General features: G+C 42.8%; 1 protein-coding gene and 1 long non-coding RNA gene across 4 annotated transcripts in view; one reads left to right on the forward strand and one right to left on the reverse strand.

Moving 5' to 3' along the window:
* Positions 1-1,044: 1,044 nt before the first annotated feature.
* Positions 1,045-11,555, reverse strand: LOC115943831 (uncharacterized). 2 transcript variants are annotated; one of them, XR_004078413.2, is made up of 3 exons: positions 10,908-11,555; positions 6,698-6,798; positions 1,045-2,280 (listed from the first exon to the last, which is right to left on the reverse strand). It is a non-coding gene; the product is annotated as an uncharacterized LOC115943831 (long non-coding RNA). The 2 variants fall into 2 exon arrangements; XR_004078414.2 differs by lacking the exon at positions 1,045-2,280 and adding an exon at positions 4,274-5,026.
* Positions 11,556-11,655: 100 nt separating this feature from the next.
* Positions 11,656-22,274, forward strand: part of SUMO2 (small ubiquitin like modifier 2) — a 13,128-nt gene continuing 2,509 nt past the window's right edge. Inside the window, exons 1-3 of one of the 2 annotated variants that reach the window (XM_006728066.3) lie at positions 11,659-11,827; positions 13,441-13,572; positions 20,349-20,420. In XM_006728066.3, coding sequence (XP_006728129.1) covers positions 11,807-11,827; positions 13,441-13,572; positions 20,349-20,420 — 225 coding nt within the window. In that variant the 5' untranslated portion in view covers positions 11,659-11,806. Of the gene's footprint in view, positions 11,828-13,440; positions 13,573-20,348; positions 20,421-22,274 lie in introns of both variants that reach the window. The other variant, XM_081804529.1, reaches the window with a different exon arrangement.

The raw sequence follows: 22,274 nt of genomic DNA on the forward strand, positions 1-22,274 counted from the left end.
CAAAAAATAAAATTAATTAAAAATAATAATAGGGCGCCTGGGTGGCTCAGATGGTTAAGCATCTGCCTTCAGCTCGGGTCATGATCCCAGGGTCCTGGGATCGAGTCCCGCATCAGGCTCCCTGCTAGGCGGGGAGCCTGCTTCTCCCTCTGCCTCTGCCTCTCTCTCTCTCTCTCTGTCTCTCATGAATAAATAAATTAAAAAATTTAAAAAAATAATAATAATAATAAAGGGGGCGCCTGGGTGGCTCAGTTGGTTAAGCGACTGTCTTCGGCTCAGGTCATGATCCCGGAGTCCTGGGATCGAGCCCCGCACCGGGCTCCTGGCTCAGCGGAGAGCCTGCTTCTCCCTCTGACCCTCTCCCCTCTCATGCTGTTTCTCTCTCGCTCGCTTTCTAATAAATAAATAAAATCTTCAAAAATAATTATAATAATAATAAAGGGGCACCTGGGTGGCTCAGTCAGTTAAGTGTCTGCCTTCGGCTTGGGTCATGATCCCAGGGTCCTGAGATCGAGCCCTAAGTAAGGCTCCCTGCTCAGCTGGGAGTCTGCTTGTCCCTCTTCCTCTATCCTTCCCCTGCACTGCTCATGCTCTCGCTCTCTGTCTCTCTCTGTCTCAAATAAATAAATAAAATCTTAAAACAGGATGAAAGACCAAAAAGAAAAACCACCTTTCTCAAAGGGAGACCTGAGAAAAAACTATTTGAATGACAAAAGACCTTGAAAAATTTTAGTACTACAGTTTCTTGATATTTTTTTTTTTAAAGAACATATTTCTGGGGCGCCTGGATGGCTCAGTCGTTAAGCGTCTGCCTTCGGCTCAGGTCATGATCCCGAGGTCCTGGGATCGCGCGCCGCATCAGGCTCCCTGTTCCGCGGGAAGCCTGCTTCTCCCTCTCCCACTCCCCCTGCTTGTGTTTCCTCTCTCACTGTGTCTCTGTCAAATAAATAAAATCTTTAAAATAAATAAATAAATAAAAGAACATACCTTTTTTTTTTAAGATTTTATTTATTTATTTGACAGAGAGAGACACAGCGAGAGAGGGAACACAAGCAGGGGGAGTGGGAGAGGGAGAAGCAGGCTTCCCACTGAGCAGGGAGCCCGACGTGGGACTCGATCCCAGGACCTTGGGATCATGACCTGAGCTGAAGGCAGACGCCCAACGACCGAGCCACCCAGGTGCCCCAGTTTCTTGATATTTTAAAACTCATTTGAAGGGCGCCTGGCTGGCTCAGTCAGTAGAACATGTGGCTCTTGATCTTGGGGTTGTGAGTTCAAGCCCCATGTTGGGTGTAGTGATTACTTAAAGATTAAAAAAAAAAAAAAAGACCCTCATTTGAAGAAGCATTGAAATTGTCTGACCTAGGGTGCCTGAGTGGCTCAGTCGGTTAAGCGACTGCCTTCGGCTCAGGTCATGATCCCGGAGTACCGGGATCGAGTCCCGCATCGGGCTCCCCACTCAGCGAGGAGTCTGCTTCTCCCTCTGACCCTCCCCCCTTCTTGTGCTCTCTCTCTCTCACTCTCTCTCTCAAATAAATAAAATTAAAAAAAAAAAACTCAGCATTAAAAAAAATTTTTTAAAAATTAAAAAAAAAAAAAAGAAATTGTCTGACCTAGGACTAGGTAATACTAGGTCTGGGAATAAGTATTCTGGGAATACTAGGAAAAAGTATTAGAAACATATTTTGGGGGCACCTTGGTGGCTCAGTTAGTTGGGCGTCTGCTTTCAGTTCAGATCATGATCTCAGGGTCCTGGGATCCAGCCCCATGTCAGGCTCCCTGCTAGGCGGGGAGTCTGCTTCTCTCTCTCTCCCTCTGCCCCTCCCCCCTGCTCTTGAGTGCTCTCTCTCTCTCTCTCTCAAATGAATAAATAAAATCTTAAAAAAAAAAAAAGAAACATATTTTGGTCTAAGAGCACTACACACCAGCAACTTTACATAAACGTTCGAATACGTTTACTTTTTTTTAAAAGAAAACTAAAGCTAATGGAGTTATTATTATTCTATCTATGGACCTTTTTCTTCCTTCTAGTCCCTCTTGATATACTTCCAAGAATGAGGTTTCAATTACATAGTTTATAAATCCTCTTTTTCTTACATATAATCATAAATGAATACTTTTGGAAAAACAAATAATCAGTATACAAATCTTTTTGTCTTCTTTTTCCTCCATAGGCTCCTCCTCTCCTTATATTGGTTGGTTTAACTCCTGAATTCCTGTATCTATACTGAAGAGTCTTCAATTATGCAAGAGAAATTTCAACCTGAGGTATATCAGAACCTAAGGAAGACAGAATAAAATACTTCTGGAATCAAATAAAAATCTCCTAAAACAAAACATAATTATTGCCCAAAAGTCAAACCAGAAATCACTTTCAGTCACTCCAAAGTCAAACTAAGAATCATTCTCAGATCAAGCCAGAAGAATTGTGCTCTAGCACATCTCTAGATGTGGCCTATATAAAGTGCTAAGTGGATGCATTTAATGCATCCTAGTAAAATCAAATCTCCCTAGCCTGCAGAGAAATAAATACATATATCAAGCAACATAACTATTTTGGAAACAAGGTAGAAATCTATAATCAAGAGGGGCACCTGGGTGGCTCAGGTCATGATCCCAGTGTCCTGGGATTGAGCCCCACGTCGGGCTCTCGGCTCAGCAGGCGCCTGCTTCTCCCTCTCCCTGCCACTCCACCTACTTGTACTCTCTCTCTCTGTTAAATAAATAAATAAAATCTTGAAAAAAAAAAAAGAATAAAGAAAGAAATCTATTACCAAGAAACATAGAGGGGTGCCTGGGTGGCTCAGTTGGTTGAGCACCCAGCTCTTGATTTCAGCTCAGGTCATGATCTCCTGGAGCATGGAGCCTGCTTAACATTCTCCCTCTGCCCTTCCCCCCACTTGAGCACACACTCTTTCTCCCTAAAAAAAAAAAAGAGAGAGAGAGAGAGATTGAGAGAAGCATACAAATATTTATGTACTTTGACCCTGTAAGTCCTCTCTTGAAAATTTATTTCAGGGGCGCCTGAGTGGCTCAGTCATTTAAGTGTCTGCCTTTGGCTCAGGTCATGATCCCAGAGTCCTGGGATCCAGCCCCACTCCCTGCTCAGCAGAGAGTCTGCTTCTGCAACTCCCCCTGCTTGTGCTCTCACTCTCACTCGGCCCTCTCTCAAATAAATAAATTTATTAAAATATTTTAAAAAAAAAAAAGAAAATTTATTTCAAATAACTTCAAAACAAAATGGTATATTTTGGTATGCACTATATATAACACAACAACAAAAATTTATCAGTCTCCACACTATTGACATTCTGGACCAGAAAATTCTATGTTGTGAGAGCTGTCCTGTACGTTGCAGGATGTTTAGCAGAATCCCTGGCTTCTACCCACTAGATGCCAATAATAGCCCTCAACAATTGTAACAACTGAAAATGTCTCTTAAATATTCCCAATGTTCCGTAGGGGAGAAAATCACCTCTGTTAAGAATTGCTGGTATCGGGGCACCTGGGTGGCTCAGTTGGTTAAACAACTGCCTTCGGCTCAGGTCATGATCCTGGAGTCCCTGGATCGAGTCCCGCATCGGGCTCCCTGCTCAGCGGGGAGTCTGCTTCTCCCTCTGACCCTCCTCCCTCTCATGCTCTCTGTCTCTCATTCTCTCTCTCTCAAATAAATAAATAAAATCCTTAAAAAAAAAAAAAAGAATTGCTGGTATCAATGTTCAACCTTAGAGGAACAGCTAAGTAAGTATAACAGCAATGAGATTGCCTGGCTATTTCGAAGAACTATGAAGAACATGGAAAAGTCTCTCAAGATGTTTTAAAATGTTCACCTTTTTTGTCCCCATAATTGGTTTTTTTTTAATGGAAAGGGTTATACTTTTTTATTTTATTTTTTCATTTATTTATTTGACAGAGAGAGAGAGCGAGAGAGGGAACACAAGCAGGGGGAGTGGGAGAGGGAGAAGCAGGCTTCCCGCCGAGCAGGGAGCCTGCTGCGGGGCTCGATCCCAGAACCCTGGGACCATGACCTGAGCCGAAGGCAGACGCTTAACGACTGAGCCACCCAGGCACCCCTGAAGATGGATATTTCAATCTTTTGCTTCCATTGCATGCACAGGGCATGCCTGGATGCCCACTTGGCCTGCAGTCGCAGGCACGTTTCATTCCTTATGTCTCCTTCTCACCATAAAGAAAATCGGTGGGCATTATGATCCTTACCACACACGTGAGTGTACCAAGGCAGAGACCAAATAACCTGTGTTATCTTTTTTTTTTTTTAAGATTTTATTTATTTGAGAGAGAGAGAATGAGAGAGAGAGAGCACATGAGAGGGGGGAGGGTCAGAGGGAGAAGCAGACTCCCTGCCGAGCAGGGAGCCCGATGCGGGACTCGATCCCGGGACTCCAGGATCATGACCTGAGCCGAAGGCAGTCGCTTAACCAACTGAGCCACCCAGGCGCCCCCCAGAACCCTGGGATCTTGACCTGAGCCGAAGGCAGACACTTAATGACTGAGCCACCCAGGTGCCTCTGTCCCTATGATTGGACTTCCAGGAAATAATCAAGGACATTTTGAATAACGACAAAAATAAAAAGGAAATAATCTAAATGTCTCACAGAAAAGCCTTATGCAATCATTAAAAGGTAATTGTACCAAAATTTTATGAAGATAAAAGTAAAATTTTGTAAAAGATAAAAGGTATCTATCAATATTTATGTAGAAAAAAAGACTAGCAGAGAAGGGTGCCTGGCTGGCTAAGTTGATAGAGCATGTGACTCTTGGTCTCAGGATCTTGAGTCTGAGCCCCACTTTGGTTGTAGAGATTACTTAAAAACAGAATCTTAAAAAAAAAAAAAAAAAAGAGGGGCACCTGGGTGGCTGTCGTTAAGTGTCTGCCTTCAGCTCAGGTCATAATCTCAGGGTCCTGGGATCGAGCCCCGCGTCGGGCTCCCTGCTCAGTGGAGAGCCTGCTTCTCTCTTTCCCTCTGCTGCTCCCCTTGCTTGTGTGCTTGCGTTCTCTCTCTCTCTGTCAAATAAACAAAAAATCTTTTTAAAAAAATAAAATAAAAAATAAAAATAAGTTCCTGATAAATGTTTTAAACACATACATATACACATATATTGATACATACATATGTGCACATACACAAATAAGGCCTTATTTGTGAAAACTTGCTCTATAGCCCCTTATAAGACTTCAAGTTGAGAAATAAAATTATAAATGTGACAAATTCTCTATTGGAGGAGTAAAAGCTGTTCTAGCCCTGTGGCTCTCAAATTTCAGTGAGCTTCAGAATTATCTAGAGTGCTTGTTAAACCACTGACTCATGGACTCTATCACCAGAGTTTCTTATTCAGTGGGTCTAGGGTGGTGCCCAGGTATTTGCACTTCTACCAGATTCACAAATATAGGTGACGTGGTTGCCCAGGGGACCACCTTTTGAGAACGATTCTCCCAGTTCTGTTCTCCAGCTCAGGGTGAGAGTAAATCACTCACCAACAGGAGCTTGAAGTGTGTAGATATTATCTATATTTGGCACAACTGTGAAATATGAGATTTGCTCAATATCTGTTCATTTTATGAGACAAACAGCCTCACATCAATGGGCCCTGCTTGAGTCCAGTAATGGACAGAGAAGTAGGACTGGAGCATTAATGGGATTAGAAGAAATTGTCATTCCAGTGTAGAAGCTGCATTCAGGAAACCCACTGTAGGCATTTTTGGTATTCTCATGATGAGAACTATGTTACTATTGCTATGTCAGTAAATTTCTTTTTTAAGATTTTATTTATTTATTTGACGGAGAGAGACACAGCGAGAACAAGAACACAGCAGGGGGAGTGGGAGAGGGAGAAGCAGACTCCCCACTGAGCAGGGAGCCCAATGCGGGGCTCGATCCCAGGACCCTGGGATCATGACCTGAGCCGAAGGCAGACGCTGAACGGACTGAGCCACCCAGGTACCCCGCTATGTCAGTAAATATTTATTGATCACTGGGTCTCAGGACTTTGTTACTTGCAGAGACTACAAAGGTGAATAGCAATGATACCCACCCTCAAAAACAGGGCCATCCTCTAAGTTATGTGTGTGCAGTATATATATTACTAGACAGTGATGTATGGTATTGTGATTTGGGACAATATTTCCCTATAGTTATACCCCAGCTGACACATTTAAAGTGTAATATAGCAGGCTCTTGGCTTTGACTGTTGGCACTTTTCTCGAGTCCTATCTTTGCCATGACGCAAAGATAGAAAGCTGGAAGTTTTCTATAATATCACCATTCCAGAAATCCTCCAGATTTCCTGCAGTATTTAGGCATTCAGTATTCAGTGTTCTTACAGTGTTCACAGAGATAGCTCAAGTACTCAACTAACCTTTGTTAGAATGTGAAGGAAATTTGATGTTATAAACTACACGCTTTAGTTGTCTGTGTTATAAATTCAGTTATGTGTTTCTTGGGGTTTTTGGCAAAGACTTAAAGCTCTAAACAAGACTCTGTGATTCTTGTTTTCCTACTACTTGTAGGAATATTGTTTTTCTTTGGCAGCTGGCCCTGAGGAGTACCTTCTGGCAGGTTCAACCTACCCTTACTTACCTTCTTATGCCAATTATTGATATTTAATTAGATTTCCAGAGGAATGAGACCTTTCTTGCCCAAGTTCCTACTCACCACACAGCTCCCTCCTCACTTACCACTTCTCTCATCCTTCAGCACCCAGGAACTATGCAAGGTGTTAGGGATAAAACTGCAAAGGAGACAGACAGGTCTCTGCTTTCATGGAACTTTCATTCTGCTGAGAGACAACCAAACAAAAATTTAAGTCAAAACGACTTAACTGGTGCTCCTGGCACTATTCTAGGATTTTTTTCTGCCTGTTTTTTCTCTTCCTTCCATATGGATCTATATGCGGTCCTACAGTAACTAAGTGCTGGGCTCTGAGTTGGAAAGCCTGAACTGCATAGGATTCTGGCTCTGCTACTTCAAGCTGGGTGACCAAGTTGCCCAACCATTCTATGTCTCATTTTCTTCATCTGTAAAATGGGGACAATAATAGAGGTTTTGTGAGGATCAAGGGCTTAGCACAGAATCCCCAGATAATAATCACTCGATGAACATCTGCCATTGTTCTTTTCTGTATTTGCTACCCCTTCTACTTTATTATTATTTTTTTATTTTTTTTTATTCATATGACAGAGAGAGAGAGATAGAGAGAGATGGAATATGAGCAGGGGAGAGAGGCAGAGGGAGAGGGAGAAGCAAACTCCTCACTGAGCCAGGAGCCTGATAAGGGGCTCGATCCCAGGACCCTGAGATCATGCCCTGAGCTGAAGGCAGGCGCTTAACCATCTGAGCCACCCAGGCGCCCCTCTACTTTCTTATTCTAAAGCACCCTCTTCCAGTGCACAGCCACCCCCTTCCCACCCCTATAAAAATGATGAAGGGAGAAATTTTATGTTGGGAAATTTCTATCTTTTCACATTTTTCCCCCTTGGAAATTGGAAAGAGACTCTCAGTATACAACTTTAGTAGATTCCCTAGGTTCAACTCACAGAATTCTGATCTGCCATTGGAAAATTTTTTTTTTTTTTAAAGATTTTATTTATTTATTTGAGAGGGAGGGAGAGAGAGAAAGAGAGCGCACAAGCAGGGGGAGCAGGAGAGGGAGAAGAAGACTCCCCGCTGTGCGGGGAGCCTGATGCAGGGCTCAATCCCAGGACCCTGGGATCATGACCAGAGCTGAAAGCAGACGCTTAACCAACTGAGCCACCCAGGCACCCCTGCCATTGGAATATATATGCTTACACATTTGAATATGCTTAACTACTTTTTATAGGAGCTCCTCCTTTGCCTGAAGGTGATTTTGTAATTTAGCATAACTTTGGAGAGGAAGGATATTGTAAGACACACCTGTCGCCCAAAAGCTAATGACTAAACAACCATTTGATTATTGGAGGCCCTCAAATATTAATAAGGGTAAGTTTAACATGACATATTCCTTTTTGATGGTTCTCCAGTCTTATCAGGCTGGGAAGGTACGTGATGGCAAAAGAAGACCTAGGTTCAGGAGAGCAAGGATAGCATCTCTCTTTCTCTATAGTACCTGGCATAGCACCCAGCTTGTTCATTCCCTGGCATACAGTAGAAGCTCAATCAACACTACTTGCCAGCTGCGTGATTTTGGGCAAGTTACTTAACTCCTTTGACCATCAGTAGCAAATAAATACTACACCTATTTGGAAGGGTTTGTTTAAGGAGAAAATGAGCTAATATTAGTAACGTCCCGCTCAGTGCCTGTTGCAGGGCAGTTGGTTCTCTTCCCCTTTCACTTCTTGTGTATTTCCTACCCACCCCAGCCTGATTATAAGTTATTTGAGTCAGGGACTTTGCCCAGTGCCTAGCGTATGACCTTACACATAGGGATAGCTTCAATTTATTCATTCAGTGAATCTTTGAGTACCTACAATGGACAAAAGCTTAGAGTTGATAGAGAGCTGGCACATTCAGGAACCCCAAGTAATTAAATATGACTGAAGCAGACATTTCCAGGAGGAAATGATGAGAAAGAGCTAGAATGGTTAGCCTGGATTAGCTCTCAACGGGCTCTGTAGGTCTTATAAGAATTTTGGACTTTACCCTTCAAGGCAGAGGATTGCCACTGAACCAAGGAGTGGCAAAAACTTTTGTTTTTACTTTATTTTTATTATTATTATTATTATTTTACTTTCTTTTAAAGATTTTATTTATTTATTCGACAGAGAGAGTGAGAGAGTACAAGCAGGGAGGAGTAGTAGAGGGAGAGAGAGAAGCAGGCCTCCCGCTGAGCAGGGAGCCTGATATGGGGCTCGATGCGGGGCTTGATCCCAGGACCCTGAGATCATGACCTGAGCCGAAGGCAGACGCTTAACCATATGAGCCACCCAGGCGTCCAATTATTATTATTATTTTTTAAAGTTTTATTTATTGGGCTGCCTGGGTGGCTTAGTCGTTAAGCGTTTGCCTTCTGCTCAGGTCATGATCCCAGGGTCGTGGGATCGAGCCCCACATCGGGCTCCTTGCTCCGAGGGAAGCCTGCTTCTCCCTCTCCCACTCCCCCTGCTTGTGTTCCCTCTCTCGCTGAGTCTCTCTCTGTCAAATAAATAAATAAAAATCTTTAAAAAAAAAATCCTTTAAAATAAAAAAATATTTTATTTATTTGAGAGAGAGCATGAGAGGGGGGATGGTCAGAGGGAGAAGCTGACTCCCTGCTGAGCAGGGAGCCGGATGCGGGACTCCATCTTGGGACTCCAGGATCATGACCTGAGCTGAACACAGTCGCTTAACCAACTGAGCCATCCAGGCGCCCTTGTTTTTACTTTAGAATGGTTTGTGGGGCGCCTGGGTGGCTCAGTCGGTTAAGTGTCTGCCTTCGGCTCAGGTCATGATCCCAGGACCCTGGGATCGAGCCCTGCATCTGGCTCCTTGCTCATTGGGGAGCCTGCTTCTCCCTCTCCCTCTACCTGCCACTCCTCTGCTTGTGCTCTCTCTGTCAAATAAATAAAAATTCTTAAAAAAAAAAAAAAAAAAAAAGAATGGTTTGTGGTTCTCAGACCAGTGTGTGCAAGAATCACCAGGCAAGCTTGTTAAAAATGGGGGATTCCAGAGCCACATTGCCCAAGAATATGCATTTATTTTATTTTATTTTTCTAAGAATATGCATTTAAACTGGTACCCTAGGGGCACCCATCTGCCTCAGGTGGTAGAGCATGCACCTCTTGATCTCAGGGAGGTGAGTTCAAGCCCCATGTTGGAAGTAGAGCTTGCTTAAAACAAAACAAAACAAACAAAAACAAACAAAAAACGGTACCCCAGATGATTCTGATCCACTCAAATATATAGGCACAAGAGGGACATACCTTACAAAAATAATAACAAAACAGGAGGCTATTGCAGTAGCCTTGGGGTAAGCCGACTTGAATTCAGGCTTCACCTGCCTGCCCTGATCAGTCTGCCTTCCTTGGCCGGTCTTACACGTAGCGCCTTAAGCCTCCTTTTCCCCATGAAGGATCAGCTGGAAGCCCAGGAAATGAGACTAGCCCAGAGACCAGACAGAGGCTGAAGAGAAGTAGCTAGATTTGGTAGGTATTTAGAAGGTGGAATAGACTAGACTCAAAGATCCTTTGCATGGGGACCGGCGAGGGTGAAGAAGAGCAGGAAGTCAAGGACGCCCCCTAGCTCTCCGGCTTGGAGGAGAAATAGTTGTAATGGTGTGCCACTCAGTGAACCAAGAACTCAAAGGAGAAGGGCAGTTCCCGGAAGGTGAAGTGAGGAATTTTAGTTGAAATTTGCTGAGTTTGTGGTGCCTCTGGGACATCCAGGTGGAGATGTTCACAGGTCAGTTGGATTTATGGGTTGGAAGATCAGAGCAAGATCTAGTTTAGAAATACATATTTGAGGATCATTAGCTAATAGATGGTAATAGAAGGTGGGTGAAATCATCCCAGGAGAGGGAACAGAATGATAAGAGAAAAGGATCTAAAACAGAATGCAAGGAACATTTAAGGGAAGGGCTGAGGAGGAAAAGAATTGCAAAGGGATCAAGGACCCGCCCGAGTCAACAGCCCAAAGTCACAGGGAGGGAGTTCAGAGGAGTGAGGAACGGGGAGGCGCACTGGATTCAGCACAGAAGCCTGTGGTGACCTTGCAGAGAGCAGTTTTAGCGGAGCTCCAGGGACAGCACCAGATTGCCGTGGATTGAGGAGTGAGTGGGAGGTGAGGGAGTGGAGGCAGCTGGCATGGACAGTTTTTCAAGATGTTTGGCCAAGAATGGAGTTAGATAGAAGAAGGAAACAGAATCAAGAGTCTTTTTCTATGCTAAGGGAGGAGTGGAAGAAAGCATAGGACGAAGGAAATAATAAAACCTACCGAGAGTAGCGGGAGGAATCCACTGCATTGAAGTCAGGATTGTTCCTAAGACAGGAGAGACCTACTTCTATTTTTTAACCTGACCGATTGGTTTGGAAGCTGGATATTGAGTGGTTCACTCTTACAGATCCTGTTTCCTCTTGGAGGTTGGGAGCCAGGCCATGAGTAAGGAGTTTGTAGGATGAAAATTTCTCCTCAGCTAGCCAAGTACGGGTTTACCAGCAAGAAGCAAGGAGGCACCGCACTGAAGCAAGAGGCCGGTGGGAAGCGGGTTGAAGCTGAAGCTTTAAAATTCAAAAGATGAGAGGCTGAGTGAGTGTGATGTACCTCCAACCGTGTGGAAAGCTGCATTTGGGTCACCAAACAAGATGGTTTTTTCCCAGATCCTCCTGCTGGGGCTTTTACTTAGGCTCCCCCTTCCTCCTCTACTCAGTCTGCCTTCCCCGGCCTGAGTCTCACGTCTAGGCCTCAAGCCTCCTCGTCCCCACCGAGGACCAGCTGGAAGCCATTTTGATTAAGCTCCACCACAGAAGGAGGACAATACAGCCCCGCCCAGAGCCAGGCGCGCCCCCGCGGCGGGCCGGGTGCGCGTGTCCGCGCCTCTTCCCGCCGGCCTGGCGGGCGCCGGGCCCACGCCAGGGCGGTGCGAGGCGGGGGGTGGGGGTGGTTATGTAAGCGTTGCGCGCTCCCGCGAGGCGGCAACCAATAGGAAGCCCCGGCGACTCGTGCTCGCGCACGCAGAGTGGGGGGAGGGAGCGCACGACGTGCGCGCGCCCTCTCCCTCCTCCACCGCTGCCGCCTCCTTCTTCTGCCGCTCCTGGTGCTGCTTGTGTGCTCGTTCGGTGCGGACCTGGTACCTCTTTTGTGAAGCGGCAGCTGAGGAGACTCCGGCGCTCGCCATGGCCGACGAAAAGCCCAAGGTGAGCTCGGCGCTGGCTTCCTCGGCTCGCCGCGCGGTCGGGGTCACGGCGCGGGCCGGGGTCCGGCCCGAGCCCGCCGCGGGCTCCCCGCGCCTTCCTGGGCCCCCCACGGGGCCGACCGCGGTTCAGGCCCGGGCGCTCCGCGCCATTTTCCTCCCTCCCCTCTTCCTCCCTCCCGCGCCGGAGGAGGCCCCGCCGCCCTCCCCCGCCCCCGACCGCCTCGGAGTGCGCGCCGGGCGCGAGTAGGGCGGGCGAATCGCGGACGCCCGCGGGCCCACCGGCCGCGAGCGGAGCTCCTCCGGCCCGGCCGGCCGGGCGCGCGTGCGGAGGGGCGTTAGGGCGCGCGGTGTCCCCACCCTCCGCGGACCCCGCGCCTGGCCGCGGCGGGTGTTGCCGCCTCCGCGGTGGCGGGGAGTTCCCTCCACCCCGGGCTTCCCCCCTCAGGGATGGGGGGCTGCGGGCATCTGGGGACCCCTGCCCCGCGCCGCGCTGGCCTGGAGAGGGCTCGAGGAGAATCAATGGGCTGCCGATGGGGTCCCCATCGGGCCGTAGTGAGGGGCCGGGGGTTCGGGGATTCCCGGGGAGTATTTCCCACTTTCCCGGCTTCGGGGTCCCCAGGGGGCTGGGCAGGGGCTTTTGCCTGGGTGCCAGATCACCCCTAACCTGCGGAGACCATGCGGTTTCGAGAAGTTGGAGGCAGAGGTGCGAGCAGAAAGACTTGGTAGGGCTTAACTTTTTAACGCGGGTTTTGAGGCACCGGGAGGCTCTTCCCGTGAGGACTAAGGCACACACTTCTAATCCTGGCACACGGGACTTTCGTAGGGTTTGTTCTGTGACACCCCCTCCCCTTTCCTTTCTGAAGTGACTTGGGGGCTACAGAATTACATCAGCCTTTGATTTTGGTGAACTTCAGGTTGGGTGGAAATCTACAAGGAAGACTTGGAAGAAAACTGCATTTGACCCATGACAACAAAGGGGAGGGGAGAATAAGAGCTCTTAACTGAAAATAAACAAAAGTGAGGCTGCTAATAGAGGCGAACATGAATAGTGGTTCTAAGTTACTACCGCTGCTTCAGAGAGAATCGAGGGATATTCCTCAGTTAGGTTTTTTTAAATGTAGTTGAGATATAAGTTATTAAATTGAGTTTAGTAACTTTTTAACAAGATGGTTGTAATGAGTTTTCGGTTGCAAGTTTTAGATTTTTATCCTTGCATTCTGTACTTAAAGCGCTTTATAAAGAGAAAAGATGGTTATTTTTAATCTTTTTAAGGGAAATGACAAATTTTGAGGGATAAAATATGCCATTTTAGAAAATTCAGATGCAGGAGTGCCTTTCAGTGAATTGAGTGGGACCCATCGATAAAAGTCAATGGTTTTCGCTGATGGTATTGCATGTAGGTTACTTTTCCGTTTCTGTGACAGCTATTTAATATCATTGCTCCAGGATTTTTCATCTTTCAGATTGATTTCAGCGGCTGAAAACAGCTGTATACTCTTTTATCATACAGAATGAGAAACCTGTTGATTTCTGAAGCAAGTTGGGCTGCTGCTACTTTAAAAGGTGTTTGTTTTTCACATTTTCCAAATTATACTTTTATTTTTCTTTCAACAGGAAGGAGTCAAGACTGAGAACAACGATCATATTAATTTGAAGGTGGCGGGGCAGGATGGTTCTGTGGTGCAGTTTAAGATTAAGAGGCATACACCACTTAGTAAACTAATGAAAGCCTATTGTGAACGACAGGTGAGGAACTGACATACGCACTTCCAATAAAACTTATTAAGAAAAACCTTATTTTTTTGAGAATAGAAACTAGGCTGGCATAATATTATAATTATCTTTTGGTTGAATGAATGCACTTATATACTTGACATATCAGTTATATCCTACACTTGGTATGTTGATGCTTCATGAAAGTCCTTAGGATGGTTTGGTTAATATTCTATATGATTCTAGTCCTATGCCAGAATTCATCAAATTATAGCCACAACACAGAATTTGTTCCTCAGGGGATGAGATTTTACTTTTATAAGAGAATAAGAATGATCTTGATAAAATTTCTTGTTAGGCTCTTTTTTTTTTTTAATCCATTTAAAATTTGTGTCACATCAAAACATTTTGAGCATTTAAACAAATTTGGAAATTAAATTGTGAGTTTAACAACTGCAATTTTCCTGAAGCATGTAAAATTGTAATATTTTCTTAAATAATGGTAGATGTCAAGAAATTTAACCTCCTGAGTCAGGCAGAAACATTCCTATGTTATAGGGACATTTGCATTTTACTCAGAAATTAGTAAATGGACAGCAAGAAGAGGAAGTAGAGATGAATAGATGCTGGGAGGTGAGTGCAGAGTTTAAGACAAAGAAGCTTCCTTTTGTGAGGTTGAATCTGTAACAATACAGAGGCAACTTTAAAGATGACTTTTGCAAGTATAACAAAAACTCTGATACCTTTATTAGTTAATTCAATAATAACCTGGCAGAAGTATTTTTTTTATTCAACTTTGAATGTATAACATAAAAGTTGGGAAAGTCATTCTTTTAGACAAAAACAAGTTGTCTGCATTGCAAATTGTCCTAAAAATAGGCTCCAAATAGAGTAAGACTTAAACCTAAAGAAGTTGGGAGATTGAGTTTGAGCTGATATTTGGACTTCCTGCATGAGCTCTAAGGGCATTTGGAAGAAACTGAGGATAAACTTCATTTTGAGATTGAAACTTTGTTTTATGCCTAATTTATTTATAATAGAATACTGTGCTTATATGATTTTTATCTTCATACGTAAACTAATCTTAAAGTTCTTTTTTTTTTTTTTAAAGATTTCATTTATTTATTTGACAGACAGATAGAGCAGGAACACAAGCAGGGGGAGAGGGAGAAGCAGGCTTCCCGCAGAGGAGGGAGCCCGATGTGGGGCTCCATCCCAGGGCCCTGGGACCATGACCTGAGCCAAAGGCAGATGCTTAATGACTGAGCCACCCAGGCGCCCCTATAGTTCTTTAAAAGATAATGATTTTCAGTGTACTCTTATTTGAAGAATTTTGGTGAAATCCCTCTACACACTAATAAATATGTACTTCCTACTTGTGCTAAAGAATTTTTACTCTAGCGTCTTCCATATTTGAACACTAGTGCCCCTTCAGGTTACAGGGGAATTTTAAAAGGTAATCTTGTAGAACTTTTACATAGCATACCTTACAAAGTAGAAACTCATGCTTAGATTTAGTGGGGTTTTTTTTTTTTTTAATATTTATTTATTTGACAGACATAGCGAGAGCAGGAACACAAGCAGGGGGAATGGGAGAGGGAGAAGCAGGCTTCCCTAGGAGCAGGGAGCCCAATGTGGGGCTCGATCCCAGGACCCCGGGATCATGACCTGAGCCGAAGCCACCCAGGCGCCCTAGATTTAGTGGTTTTCAACAAAATTCTCTGCCTATCTTTTCTCGTTACTAAGTTTTAGATTTTAGATGGTCATACATTTTTTAAACGGTCCTATTTTTCAAAACTTAATATGGAAACAACTGTAATGCAAAGTTGAAAAACTTCATTGAATACCCATGTGCTTACTACCTAGTTTAACCATTAACATTTTATTATACATATCTATTGATAACTTCTATTAATCCTAGACTGTTCATATTAAGACTTCTGTATTTCTTGTAGGGGACCCAAAGGAACTTTTTACTTATCTGATATTTATCAGATGCCTACCATGTGCTGGGGCTTTATACCGTATGCCAGAAAAACAAAGACACATAGCACATCCCATATTGCAGATTGTCTTTATGAGATTGTTCTGTAAGATTGAGTTAGTAGGTCAATCAAGAATTCGGCGATTTTCCTGGTATGTTAAAATTTAGTGTATTGGGGCGCCTGGGTGGCTCAGTCGTTGAACATCTGCCTTCAGCTCAGGTCATGATCCCAGGGTCCTGGGATGGAGCCCTGCATCGGGCTCCCTGCTTGGCAGGTGGCCTGCTTCTCCCTCTCCCACTCCCCCTGCTTGTGTTCCTGCTCTCACTGTCTCTCTGTCAAAAAAAAATTTTTTTTAGTGCATTACTCATGTAAATAAAGTTTTTCTTAGGGCGCCTGGGTGGCTCAGTTGGTTAAGCGACTGCCTTCGGCTCAGGTCATGATCCTGGAGTCCCGGGATCGAGTCCGCATCGGGCTCCCTGCTCGGCAGGGAGTCTGCTTCTCCCTCTGACCCTCCTCCCCCTCATGCTCTCTGTCTCTCATTCTCTCTGTCTCAAATAAATAAATAAAATCTTTAAAAAAAAAAAAAAAGTTTTTCTTAAATTTTTTCAGTTAGGTTTAAGCTGACTAAACTTGGGGCCACTCTTAATTTGCACTAGGGGAAAAAGTATTGGTAATCCATAAAAAATATAATTCCACTGCATATCACTTGGAATGCGAATAGAATTTGAAGATAAGATTCAGGAAAATTTGGAAAGATTAGTTCCCATTTTCTTTTTAAATTGGGAATAACCTCAGAGTTTTGATTGAAACAAGATCCCTGTTTACTTTTCAAATGTTTACTTCTCTCATTCTAAGGAAGAGGGAGTTGAAGTGTCACCTAATTGGGCTGATCCCTGCTTTTTAAGTGTAGGTATAACGCCTTTAAAAATTCTAAAAAATTTTTTCTCTTTTTAAGATTTTATTTATTTATTTGACAGAGAGAGACACAGCGAGAGAGGGAACACAAGCAGGGGGAGAGGGAGAAGCAGGCCTCCCGCTGAGCAGGGAGCCCGTTGCGGGGCTCGATCCCAGGACCCTGGGATCATGACCTGAGCCGAAGGCAGACGCTTAACGACTAAGCCACCCAGGCGCCCCAAAAGTCTAAAATATTTATCCAATCTAATTTGCATAGTTAAAGGTGGTTTTTTGTGTTTTTTTTGACAGTTCAGGATTCTTGACTAAGGATTTCTTATCAAGATTAATTGAATGCTCATATTTACTTTCTGATGAACTCAGTTGGCTTTGGATCTTTGGAGGAGTTCCAGTAGATGTCTAATAGGCATCTCAAATTGAATGTGCAAAAGACTCTTGATTCTACTCCTAGAAATCTTTTTCTCTGGTGTCCCCTCTCAATAAATAGCACTAGGTTACATTTAGTTGGGAGGTCAGAATCTTGGTATCATCTTTGATGCTTTAGAACTCCTATAAAATCCATCAACAAATTCTGTTCTCTACTTAAACCTGTACTGTTCAAAACAGTAGCCACAAGCCATGTGTGACTGTTTACCTCCTGAAACATGGCTAGTCCAAATTAATATGTGCTGGAAAGTGTACAATATATGCCAGATTTTGAAAACTCATAGTGGGAAAAGTAAAATATCTTAATTTTTCAAATGTTAATTACATGTTAAAACAAAAGGGTTTTTAATATATTGATTTACAACATTTAAAATTTTACCTGCTTTTAACGTGGCAATTAGAAAAATTAAAATTATATATGTAGCTCACATATTTCTCTTGGATAGTGCTGAGCCCTCAACCATTTTATTCCACTCTTGGTTGATTACTAACTTCAGAGACTTTCCTGATTAATTCAGAGTGCTTCTGCTCCCATCACTCGGTCCTCTCACTGTTTTTGTTTTTTGTATTGATCACTGTATTTGTCTCTCCATTAAAATGTAAGCTACATGAGCATAGGGCCTTTTTGTTCACTATTTCTCTAGAACTTAAACCACTACCTGACATATAGAGTGTGTTCAATAAATGCTTATAAAGTGATAGAGAACGTTCAAACTCCCTCCAGAGGTTGGTTTGTAAATAAATTTTCTATTCACATGTAGAATTGAGTTTGCCCACTTTGTCAGCTGTATAGCTTTTGGCTGAGGGCATACTATTCCACTCTAGTGTGCATTTACTATAACAGATTCTTTCATGGAATGTTAAGTGCCTTCAGAGAGCCCAGGCTGATTCATTGGTTTAGTCCCGTTCATTTTCGTGAAATGAAGAAATAGGGATCCAAAGAGATAACCTCACAGAGCTCTTCTGTGGTACAACTCTGAAGGTAAAGCTCAGAGATAAAATTTACTCAGAAGTGGAACCCAAATACTGGTTTAATGTAAATTCATTGTTTGAATTTACAGGATTCATGGAATCTGAAAGGCAAGTCTCCTGAATTTTGGACTTTTGATCTGTAGCAAAATAAAACATTTTATTGTTAAGGAAAAGCATGCAAACAGGTAGTAATAAAGGAATATGATGCGTGTTCTGGGTTTGTGTTTTTTTCCCCTCTTGTTTTGAACGGCCATGCCATTGACCTTAGGACCTTCCTAGTGGATATAGTAGAGGAAGAACCCAGCATATGGCTTAGTATTTTGTTACAGCAATGGGTCTTCGATGGAGTGTTTGCAAATGTATAGTTAGTAGTTAATGGCTTGGCATTTAATTCATGGTTGCTTTGCATAATCACAAATTAAATTTGGATGTCATGAGGAATGAATTAAGGTTGTGGATGTCTCCTATCTGGTCTGGGAATTGCTTGTATTCCTCAAGACAAAGGCTAGTCTGAAAGTGTTACGTGTCACAGACTAGAGTTTTAAAGGAAGGTAATAGGATCTTCATGTTAAAGGTAGTTTTAAAGACAGACTTAATGAATCCATGTTAAATAAAAGAATACAGGTGTCATATAAGTATTGAGCACTTTGTTTCAATATTCTAGGCCTAGGAACTCAGTTAAGTTGACGCAGGGATTTGTGTAACAGTAATTATAGCTGGTGATTTGAGTATGATACAGGAGTGATTTTTTTTTTTGTAGGATGCTTCCTTAAAAGCTCTTTTTCCAGTTAATATATTCACAGCATGTCTCCAAAGATACTTTATTTTCCTCTCTTGTCTTCATTTGGCTGCAGTTACCAGCTTTGCTACTTTGTTCCTTTCCCCTTTTCCCCACCCAGGTAGGTAATGATTAGTAAAACTTCCGAATCTGTTTTGCAGAAGGGGCATACTTAGGCTCACTTATCTCCTTAAATATAAAAATTTCTTGAAGCTAAACTCTAGTAATGTAATTTTAAAATTCCCTTTTTGTAATAAAGTTGCTCCTCAACTTAGTAGCTTTAGATTTATTTTTAAATAAAATGAAGCATGGTAAGGTAGATACTGCATTTCATCCATTTTATTCCATCAGTAATGTACCCATGAGCACCTGCTGTGTGCAAGGAATGCAGTATAACCACGACAGTCTTAGGTTCTTGTCCCTCCTGGAGCGTGCTTTTTAGTGAGAGGTTGACAAATAATCATTGCTGGTCTGGGTAAGTATTGAGAAGGAATTTTAAAAGCAGGTGGTTTTTTGAGGTATTCCACAGTTTTAAGCTTGTGTGCTTATGGATGGTTTTAGGACAGTTATGGTGGAAATGTTGATTACTGAAGGGTAAGAACTTGTTGAATTCTTGTGGTGTGCCTAACATTGTGCTGGGTTTTGACATAGGTTACTCTTGCTTGGTGAAAGGAATTGTTTGGATAGAAATGAAGGTTAAGTAGCTTTAAGGCAAAATTTTAATTATTACATTTATTTAGGTGACTTACAGTTTTCATTATTAAGGGTAGGTTTTTTCCCCCTTTTTGGAGAGCTCTTTAAACGCACAGAAGAATGTCGCTGTGCAAATATGTTACTTTAAATTTCAGTATCTTTCTAACTCATTTAAATGCAGTTTGACTGGGGCACCTGGGTGGCTCAGTTGTTAAGCGTCTGCCTTTGGCTCAGGTCATGATCCCAGGGTCCTGGGATCAAGTCCCACATCGGGCTTTCTGCTTCACGGAAAGCCTGCTTCTCCCTCTGCCTCTGCCTCTGTCTCTCATGAATAACTAAAATCTTAAAAAAAAAAAAATAGTTTGAAGCTATAATCTATTCAAGCTTGGAGTAGCTGTGGTCTCAAAGTAATACAGCTTTTTTAAACGACCTTTTTTTTTTTTCAAGATTTATTTATTTGAGAGAGTGGGAGTGTGAGTTGAGGGAGGGGCACCGGGAGAGGAAGAGAGAATCTCAAGTAGACTCTGTGCTGAGCACAGAGCCTGACTTGGGGCTCCATCTCACGACCCTGAGATCGTGATCTGAGCCAAAATCAGGAGTTGGCTGCTTAACCAACTGAGCCACCCAGGTGCCCCTAAAAAGACCTTTTTTAAAAAAATCATTTTGGGGGCACCCGGGTGGTCAGTTGTTTAAGTGTCTGCCTTTGGCTTAGGTCATGATCCTGGAATTCCGGGATCAAGCCCCAAGTCAGCCTGCTCAGTGGGGAGTCTGCTTTTCTCTCTCCCTCTGTTCCTCCCCCAGCTTGTTCTCTCCTCTCTCTCTGAAATAAATAAAATCTTTTTAAAAAATCATTTTTCCAAAGAAGTTCAAACATAGTTCAAAGAAAGTGTGAAAGTCATGCCAAATCTTTTTATCCACACAGAAATGTTAACATGTTGATGATTGTTTATTTAGGTTTCTCTTTTAATATATTTATGGCTAAGTATGCATATAATTTTAGTTCTGTTTCTTTGCATTCTTACTGCTTTTAAACTCTCTTGTAGGGTTTGTCAATGAGGCAGATCAGATTCCGATTTGATGGGCAGCCAATCAATGAAACAGACACACCTGCACAGGTAAAAATCTCTTTGTGCTAACTAGAAATGTCAGTGTTTTGTAATTTTCTCAACAGCCTTGTTTTTATTTGTAAACTTTTAGACATTGGAATACAGTTTTTCACCCAAGTGCAAAACTCTAAAATATCATGAATATTAGTATTTCTTCAGGATATGTCAGTGGTTTTTAAATATCCAGTTATCATTTTGTAAAGCTGACAGGTCATTTAATTTAATCCATTCTTTCCTATTGCCAGCATTATTTGGAGAAAATAATTCAGAATGCTGTTTTTGTTGCTATAGCTCTTGATCATACTCCGGGTTCCCCCACAGGTGATTGGTTGGCTGTTGATCCTGAGTCTTTTTACTTCTCATGCTGAAATCTCTTTTAGTTGTCCTTGTGAACTAAAGGGATCTTGGGGCTCTAACTGGAAGTATCTTGATGGTTTTGCTCGATCAGTAGGGTTCTTGATACTATGTGGCTTTCCAAAGCCTCTGCAAAAGGTGATGCTGTGTCTGATCCCTTTATCTCTTCACATGTCACTTTGTAAGATATCAGCTGGGCTGTCTTCTATGGCAGAAGCTCTTTGTCTTTGTTTCTTTTTACCCTCTCGGGTTCCACTCAAGACTTCTAGTTTAGGGAAAAAATATTTATTTTTTATTTTTTAAGATTTTATTTATTTATTTGAGAGAGAGAGAATGAGAGACAGAGAGCATGAGAGGGAGGAGGGTCAGAGGGAGAAGCAGACTCCCCACTGAGCAGGGAGCCCGATGCGGGACTCGATCCTGGGACTCCAGGATCATGACCTGAGCCGAAGGCAGTCGCTCAACCAACTGAGCCACCCAGGCGCCCGGGAAAAAATATTTTGATAGAAGTTTAAATTGGAGCCTTTCTACTTTTAAATTTATCAGTCCATAAAAACTAGAAAGTGGTAAATATGGTAGGAGTGAAGCAGCCTACCGTGGTTGTGGTTTTGTTGATAACCTTCAAAAATTTGAAATGTTGGGGCACCTGGGTGGCTCAGCCGTTAAGCGTCTGCTTACGGCTCAGGTCATGATCCCGGGGTCCTGGGATCCAGCCCCGTATTGGGCTCCCTGCTCTGTGGGAGGCCTGCTTCTCCCTCTCTCACTCCCCCTGCTTGTGTTCCCTCTCTTGCTGTGTCTCTCTCTGTCAAATAAATAAAATCTTAAAAAAAATTTTTTTTTTTTTGAAATGTCTGGTTTGTTATTGAGGGAAGAATATTTTGAAGTAATTTCCTGTGATGAGTCTCTAAGAAGCAGTTATAGTAGGTAGCCACAAGGAGGAGCTGAATTCTCTTGGTGAATGAGAGACAGGAAAAACTCTTCTGTCCTTTGAAGGCATTTCAAGTTTCACTATAAATGTAACATCTTGGGGGTTTTATTTTAGTAGATAGGCTGAAGACATGTTTTGATGGTTTAAAAAGAATAAAAACCTATTATGCTAAACTTGGATGTTTAGAATGTATTTGCTGTCTTTTGATGCGCTCACCCACCACCAAAAACAAGTTCTTGTCTCTACATTGCTGGCTGCAAATATTAAACTGTGACGAGGATTTGTTCAGAACTGCATTATAAAATCTTTACATTGAATGTGGAATCGAATTCCTTTGAGTATTTGAAATTGAATTTAACTGTAGAATGAAATTGATTCATTTTAGAATTATTCTCCCAATGTTTATTAAATAGAAGTAAAAATTAGAACATTTTAATGACCAGTTTTAGTAGTAATATTATGAAGTGCCCACCATTCTTTAAATATTCTCTTCGACTCATTTAATTCTTATAACTGAATGCTATTTCAATTTACAAAAGAGGGAATTGAGACTTAGTCATTAACATTTTAATGCCACAGTC

Source organism: Leptonychotes weddellii, chromosome 15 (genome assembly GCF_054177405.1).
Source record: "Leptonychotes weddellii isolate Sample4059 chromosome 15, ASM5417740v2, whole genome shotgun sequence".
NCBI classification, from domain to species: domain Eukaryota; kingdom Metazoa; phylum Chordata; class Mammalia; order Carnivora; family Phocidae; genus Leptonychotes; species Leptonychotes weddellii.